Here is an 8,943-nt window from a genome sequence, read left to right as displayed (position 1 = left end):
ATTTATATTACTTAACATTATCATTTTAGAATATCTTCACTTTTAATTTAAACAATCAAGTTCATCTAATTTATTTGACTTTAGAAATTAATAAACTAGACTTGAAAGAGTTTCTTTTTTTCTCTCTTCCAAATAGTTGAACTCTTATTTAGTTCTACAAGAAAAAAAAAAGTTCAACTAGTATCATTCGGTATTTTTTAATTTTCTTTTTTTAGTTTAATTTTTTTTAATTAAAAAGTATAATTAATTTTTGTTATTAACTCTATTTAACCCGTTATCTCACGCTCTTGGTCTTCTCCACACCTCCACTGCCACCTTCTCCTCTCCACTTCCCCTCTCTCTCTCTCTCCAAAACAGAATTCACCTCTTAACTACCCGGCACCTGCATAAACTAAGCAATCTTTGAAGCTCAGAAATGTATTCTGAATACTCTCTTCTCTTCATTCCTTCAACTGTTGTGCTCAACTTAGAGCTTCTTCTCTTTGTTCTCCTCTTTTTTGCGGTTTTCGCCTTCTGGCTTACCCCAGGTGGTCTTGCTTGGTCTTTTTCTAAAGCTCGTGTCTCCATTCCTGGACCTTCTGGTTTACCTCTTCTTGGGTTGGTCTTAACTTTCACTGGTTCGTTAACTCATAGGCTGCTTGCGAAGCTCTCTAATGGCTTGAAAGCTGAATCGTTAATGGCGTTTTCAGTTGGGTTTACTCGTTTTATAATATCTAGTAATCCTGAAACTGCGAAGGAAATACTTGGTAGTTCGGCTTTTGCTGATAGACCAGTGAAGGAGTCTGCTTATGAACTGTTGTTTCACAGAGCGATGGGTTTTGCACCGTATGGTGAGTATTGGAGGAATTTGAGAAGGATTTCGGCGACCCATTTGTTCAGTCCGAAGAGAATAGCGTGTTTCGGTGATTTCAGGAGGGAAATAGGTAGAAAGATGGTGACGGAAATTGCGGGTTTGATGGAAACAGATGGTCATGTTAAGGTGAAAAGGGTTTTGCATTTTGGGTCACTCAACAATGTGATGAAGACTGTTTTCGGTAGAACTTATGATTTCAATGAAGAAGATGGACGGGAGTTGGAGTATTTGGTTAGTGAAGGGTATGAATTGCTTGGTATATTTAACTGGAGCGACCATTTTCCTTTGTTGGGGTGGTTAGATTTACAAGGAGTTAGAAGAAGATGCAAAGAACTTGTTGCTCGGGTTAATATATTTGTTGGGAAGATCATCGAAGAACACAGGTTCAATAGAGTTAAAAATGCTGGAAATGTTGCAGATGAAGAAGACTTTCATGATTTTGTTGATGTGTTGCTTGATTTGGAGAAGGAAAATAAACTCAGTGATTCAGACATGATTGCTGTTCTTTGGGTATTTTCCTCTCATAAATTTAGTCCCTTCGAATTATTTTGATATTCATTTGTTTCGTTCGATTTAAAAAGTTTATATAATTTTATGTGCTTTTAGAATGTGTAATACTAATAGTTTATGTTCGGTTTTCATATGCTTATGTTATGTGTTTAATACTACCTGATTCTTCTGCAAATATATGCTAAAATTCTTCTGTTTAATTGTCTCTTTCTTGTGCGTTGATGATGAAGAATCTGAATAATTTTAGCTTTTAACTAATGCATGATGGTGGTAGTGCTGATATTCTCAAGTCTTTTTCCAACTGTTTTTTTTTCCAGCATCATATATTTTTTTTATTCGATTTGGATTCAACTTTCATTATGCAACAAGGTAGGTAATAAACTCTTTTTCTTCAGGAAATGATCTTTCGAGGCACCGATACTGTGGCCATCTTGTTAGAGTGGATTCTTGCAAGGATGGTACTGCATCCAGATATTCAAACTAAAGTTCAAAGTGAAATCGACGCTGAAGTTGGAACCGATCGAGCTGTATGCGATTCGGACTTGCCTAATCTGCAGTATCTACAAGCCATAGTGAAAGAGACTTTGAGAGTTCATCCTCCTGGTCCATTACTCTCATGGGCGAGGCTTGCTATTCATGATACTAGTGTTGGTCACCATTTTATCCCTGCTGGAACTACAGCAATGGTGAACATGTGGGCTATTACCCATGATGAAAAGATATGGTCACAACCCGAAGAATTTATGCCTGAAAGGTTCTTGGAAGAAGATGTATCAATCATGGGTTCTGATTTAAGGCTTGCACCATTCGGTTCAGGAAGGAGAGTGTGCCCGGGCAAGGCAATGGGACTTGCTACTGTTCAGCTTTGGCTAGCTCAGTTACTTCAAGAATTCAAATGGGTTCCTTCTGACAACAACAACGTGGACTTGTCCGAGTGTTTGAAATTGTCATTGGAATTGAAGCAACCTTTGATTTGCAAGGCTGTTTCTAGGGTTCATTGAAAGCTTGGTTTGTATGTCATTTGGGGTTTTTAGCGCGTCCTGCTGGTCTTTCCTGATTTCTAAATTGAATTTTGTTTTGTCCAAGTGATCGATCAGACTTGTTTATAAGTAATGCTATAGCACTAGTACTTTTAAGTTCGTCGTAGGGGGTGAGGAAATGATAGTGTCTAACCAAAGGGTTTCCGTTCATTTGGTCCCTTTTTATGTTTAGGAATTTGTTTGTTGTCTTTGGTGTGGTTCTTGCAAGTAAGTATGCACTGTACACAGCTTCCTTTTTGCATATCCAAAGCAATATAATTTCTATGTTTCTTATGATGGACTAAACGTCTTCCATTTGCTCTTTATGCTAAAATAATGTCACATGTGAACTCAACTTTTTTTGTATAAACTTTACTATATTTGTGTAAACAGTAGCATGCAAGTATTAACGGCTTAGATAATTATGTTCTTCTATGTTTAGTTGTTTTTTTCTTCTGTATTTGTCCTATATTAACACTTGTAAATCTAGGGGGTGTTGATTCTTGGTTCTTGCATTGTTTTGTTATACATTTAGCAATTGAGAAAAGATATTTAAGGAGGTTTCATGTAATGACCATTAACTAATTATAATCCGTTTTAAGTAACTGATAAATATTGTTGAATTATTATCACGGGTACTAAGGTAGTCCATCATATTACTAAGTAAGGATGCGTTTCAAATTTATCATTAATTATCATGTGATTAGTGTCTACTAATAGCAGTTACTCTTAATGACAAGATATGAGAATCCAAGAAATATATATCACGAAACTAATCTTAGAAGAGATGATAATAGTACACGAATTTTATTAATTTTTTGTTTTAGTATGGTACAAAATGTTTTTCACCAATAGTATTTAACTATATATGAAATACAATAATGACATTTATATCAGTAAAGAAGTTATTTGTTAAATTAAATGTGAGTAAGTTAATGCAATATATTTTTTTTGTGGGAAATGAAAGGGTAATAAGTGCAGTATTAGTTATTTGTAGCATGTGAGAGCTCTGCTTGTGATAGTATTCTTCCGTTTAATTTGTTTGTCTAATTTTTCTAAGTATATTCCAAGAGGAATGTATCTTACAACTTTTTAATTTTAAATCAATCGTTTTCTTTTTTTACGTTAACTTTAAGCTAGTAAAAAAATCTGAAAAGTAAATTAAAATAAAGAAAGTATTATTATTTTCATACTGAGTGTTTCTATTCTAATAAAACATGTTAAGTATTATTCATATACTAATAAACTTGAATCGTATTAATATAACAAATCAAATAATCGATAAAAAAATAATGTTATTATAACTAAATTCAACATAACTATTATTTCTGTTTTTATACACTCTATTAAATAAAGTTAAGAGGAAAAAGAAAAGGTAAAAATCCATTTAATGTATATAACATATAACATCAAGAGAGTAATATACCTTAATCCATGTTGAGGAAACAAGATCCTCATAAGATCTACTCAAATATAAATAAAAACCTTTTATACTCTCCTAAACAATTTTTAAACTCTTCTAAACATCTAACTAAAACTAATGATAAAATGAGAACTTGTCCCTTTTATCAACTTTATTCTTGTTAGCTTTATTTTGTGCTCTCTATTAATTCTTAGCTAGAAAGCATTGGCTTTTGAAATATTAAAGTAAAGCAAACAAAACTACTAAGATTCTTTTTGCTCTCTCTATTGCTTAAGGGATTTTTTTTAAAAAACTAATCAGATAATAACAAAACAACAATGTGGTAGAGGAACAAACAAATGATTGAGGAATAAAATTATATATGGTATATATCTATATCCTAAGTAGCTATCTATATATAAAAAAATTTGTACTAGTTATTACTAGAATAATTTTATTTTCTATATAATTATATATACACATACATAATAAAGCTTTTCTCCTTTTCCACATTTGTTTATATAAAAAAAAAAGATGCATTGAGGATTTGAATATCCAATATTCTCTGTTTTGTTGTTTTCACCATCCAATTAAATGCAACTTGCCTTAGCTTCTTCTCTTTTTAGCCATTAATTCTCATCTTTTTTTTATTCCTTTTTCTTGGTTTCTCGTTTTTCAATATTCAGAGCTTATATTAGAGCTCAATCAAATTTAGATTGCGTATTGCAGAGAGCTGCAAATGAAATTTCATCTTCTGCATGAACTATAAATTTAGATTGCGTATTGCAGAGAGCTGCAAATGAAATTTCATCTTCTGCATGAACTAATAATGTAGTGCCATTTTTGGGCAATTCATCACGTCAATGTTCAATAATGGGTTGGCACAAGACTCGTAAAACGGACAGACTAGAATTTTATCGATTTTTATACGATTAGAATTCAACCACAGTTTATTTTGGTTAATTGGGTTTGGAATCTATTATTTATAGTCGGGACCAGTGAGAGGGTCAAACTATTAAAGCAAGGGCTTTTGGAGTTTCAATATTTTTATTCTTTCGATATTTATATTGAGTTTCTTGATTAATTCAATTTAGTACTACGTTAAACCGATTAAAGAGGAAGCTCTCCTTAGAAAGATTTTTATTTTTCATCATGAGACTTGAAACGGCCAAAATATTTTTATAGATAAGAAGAAGTATGAGACCCAATATTTAGCCCCTTTAAACCCTTACCATGATTGAGAAGAATATTATTAACTTTATATTTCAAAAAGCTAAAATAATATTTCATAATAATATATATGACGTTTTCATTAAAAAAATAATAAGATCTTTATTAAAATTTGATTTTAGACAATTAATTTTATTAAAATGCCTCTGTTTATAATTCGAGCCAAGCTAATTATTTTGAATGAATCCATAAGTTAACACTTTCATCTACCCCTAAACATCCAAAAAATGAAATCGAAATAATAATTAAAAAGAAATCAAAATAGCTTTTATATTTCTTTTCCAAAAAGGAGAAGACATAGGATCATATTCGATTATGATCCACTAGTTATTAGTTCAATTCATTTTAATTCAAATAAATTTAAGAATTCGAAATATGAATTATTTATATATTAATTTGATAATTTTTAACTCAACACGTTCATTTGACACAACGGTTCATTAGTACCAAGTACTACTTATTAGTCTTGTGTTTCTCATGGTGTACTAAATGAAAAACCAAACAGCATATCCGTACACAAACTTTATCCAAGAACGTGTATGGTTGGGATTTGGGATGATATATAAAAATTTGGATCTTTCGATAAAAAAGATATGGCTAAAAGCTTGATAAAGAAATAAGAATATTGTAAGGGAAAATGGCATCTATGATTATTTGTTACTTTTGGTATATGTTCGATATTTATTTTGAATTTTGTTTTTTTTATGTATTATGATATGAATAATATGATGATGTAGGAATTGCAAAGGGAAGGGAATATATTACATATATAATAAATGGACAGGGAAGAGCAATTATTCCTTTGACCACCAATAGTTTTTTTTTTCCTATTATATATATATATATAAAAAAAAATTGTATTTACGACTTCTCTTCCAAGTTTTCTCCTTTAAAATTTGGAATATTAGCTACCTACACCACATAATATGCATGGATTCTCTATTGGGATTGTGTTAGATTATTTTCTTGCTTTATTAGATTTGTTAAGGTTCCCTTTGTATTTATTTAATATTATAATTATAATATAAAGTTACAACATGACTAATAAGTACTTTGTTCCAATTCAAAGGAATAATTAAGCTCAAATTATACTAATTAACAAGTAGTTCTTTTATATATCCAAGTTAGATAAGAAGAGCCTTGCTAATATGTTGTCTATTTGTTAATTGTTTTAGTACAAATCAAATGGGCTAGTTATCTATCTATCTATATATATATCACTCGGCCAACTATTTTATCAACATGATTAATTTTTCAATTAAATTGTAAGTGCTTAATCCAAAACTAAATCTAAAGGTTAATCAAGATCTTAAAGAGTGATTTAATTGAAGAAATTAAGTGTAACAATAGCCACCGTTAATAGTGGTGAATCGACATACTACCATATGAGGGTCGACAAGGGGTACATAAGTTGGATGCAATAAAAGGAAAAACACCATAATGTCTACTCTCAATTATTTGATTTTGGAACGACGGAAGCATGATTTTCATCAAAATGTCAGTTTCGATTTATTTTACTTTTAAATGAGCCTTTTGAGAATGACTATTTCTCAAAATTAAGGGGACTTTGACTTTTAAATGGAAGTTGGGGATGAAAATGATGTTCACTCATTATGTCAAAGAGATTAATACATATATGTGAAAAAATTATATTTCCCATATTTACATAAGTATAATGTTGAGTCTCTGCCTCCGCTTTTACCTTTTAATTATATTGTCATTGAATATAAATTAAAGTTATTTGTTATTTTGTTTTTTTATGAGTGGGGTTATGTACAAATATTCGTACAAAATATCTAGTGTACTTTTTTTTTTTTCGATTTGGAGGCAATGGAATATCATATGGTGAATATCAAATAATGGAAAAGTAATTTCCCTTTGGAATGTAATGTGGAGAATAAATTCTTCATTGTGAAGTTACTCTAAATGATAAAAACACAACAATGAGAAGTGGCAGTGAATATACCACATATTTACAAATATGGGTACATCCAATAAAAATGAAGAGGCATGGCAATTATTATATTATAAAGTGTTTAATACTTAGCTGTATACTGATTCTGCTGATGATCATGAATTTCAAGCACATTTCTTATCATATTTTTTATGAAGTTGACAGTCACTTACTTGTGGGATGCCCTATGATGATGATTCTCAGTCTCATCTTGGACCCCATCATAACTTGTTGCATGTACTATATAACAATTTATTAATTCACAATCCCTAAGGATAGTTAAGTTGGTGCAACATGAGGTATAATATACGTAACGAAATTTATATGTTAATTTTTTTTTTGATCGAGCTCGTTGTATATGACTTATCTAATATAATTTATATCTTGTATGTGATTTGTAAGTTATTGCACATGAATAGATTTATCAACATGCACCCGAAGACTATCATTTTACGTGACACTTATTAGATTTCAAGATTCAAACAAATCTATATTTTGATCATAAATTTTGCATAGATCTTTTAAACATTTTTGAATTATCAATGAGTGTGACTTATAGTACTTTTTACGTAGTTTACAAATATATAAATTTTATTTCAAAAAAATAGAAGATCCCATGTATAACAAATTTGAACTGTTTAACTTTTAAAAACGAAAAATATCACATAAATTAAAATAGATAGGGTATTAATTTATCTCTTGATCCCTTATCTCAACAGATATGATACTATTAATTAATGAATTAACCCCACCAAATATAATTAAACTAATTAAGGGTCATGTAAATATGCGTGTGTTGTCAAAAGAGCCACAAAATGAGGAAATGATTTTGTTCGCACTAACAAATTGAATAAAAGAAAATGATCCTATAAAAATTGATTGTGTTTTGTTTGCAAATTTTCTCATGTGAAAAGAGGTTACACAACAAATAATCTTCACAGGTAATTAAAAAAAAAGAATGTGCTAAGATGCAACAACTGCTAGAAAAATCAAATTTCTCGAAAACCTTGTGAATTTATAGATTATGAATTTATATGTACAAAACTTTATAATGTTTATATTAATTTAGTCCCTATGTGCGGTTGATTATTACATACACTTAAGGTGCTTAGTGTTTGTAGGACATGTTAAATAAACCATAAACAAGGGGCACCCTTGCTTCTTATCTTTCATACATTGTATGTCTCTGTTTGTGAAAGAGCAAAGTTTATGCCAATTACAAAAAAGTGGACAATTTAATACAATATATTTGGCCATCACTATGTGCTGTTGTGAACCAATTTTGACACATATCTAAAAGATATATTTATATAAGTTAAATCATATATTATAAGTTAATCTTAATTATTAAACAGGAGTTTGTGCTACTGGCTGCTAATGTGAATGGAACGGCCTAACCTGGCCTTTTCTTTTGGCCCTTTATCTAGTGACAGCATTATGGCATATAATGATGTTTAAGGGCATAAATTAAAGGTAGCATGCTTCATCTGAAAGAAACCTAGATAAAGTAATGTTTATTATACATGGAAAAAAACTGCTGTGTGGAACAGGGAAACATGATCTTGTACCCATGAAAATGACACAAAGCTTGCCTTCTTTATTTAGAGGGTAACTTAATATATATGTGTGTGTGTACGTACATATTCTTTTAAGATCATCATTTCCTGATGAGCTCCAACCAAAGGAATTTGGCTCAATAAAGAAAGACCACCAGGAGAAAATTATGGGGTCAAAGAAATAATAGAAGAATCATGCTTTGGATAATTAATAGAATTGCATGCCATTCTCATTCTTTATCTGTTTAATTTAGAGCACATATGCTGTGAATGGTAAAAACAAATCACAAAGCTTTTGACGCATGATTTCAGGGCTTATACATGCCATGAAAATGATGTGCTCTAATAAAACTAATGTATGAAATTTTACTGTAAGAAAGAAAAAAGGGAACGTTTTCTTTACAATAAGGGCAGTACAG

General features: G+C 30.5%; 1 protein-coding gene across 1 annotated transcript; it reads left to right on the top strand.

The window, feature by feature from the left end:
- The first annotated feature begins 278 nt into the window (after window positions 1–278).
- On the top strand, window positions 279–2,683 carry LOC107012203 (cytochrome P450 78A5-like). The gene is made up of 2 exons (XM_015211979.2): window positions 279–1,363; window positions 1,759–2,683. The coding sequence occupies exons 1-2, from the start codon at window positions 416–418 to the stop codon at window positions 2,362–2,364; spliced, it is 1,554 nt and encodes a 517-aa protein (XP_015067465.1). The 5' UTR covers window positions 279–415; the 3' UTR covers window positions 2,365–2,683.
- Window positions 2,684–8,943: the final 6,260 nt, after the last annotated feature.

This window comes from Solanum pennellii, chromosome 3 (assembly GCF_001406875.1).
Source record: "Solanum pennellii chromosome 3, SPENNV200".
NCBI classification, from domain to species: domain Eukaryota; kingdom Viridiplantae; phylum Streptophyta; class Magnoliopsida; order Solanales; family Solanaceae; genus Solanum; species Solanum pennellii.
This window is presented reverse-complemented; position numbering and strand designations above follow the sequence as displayed.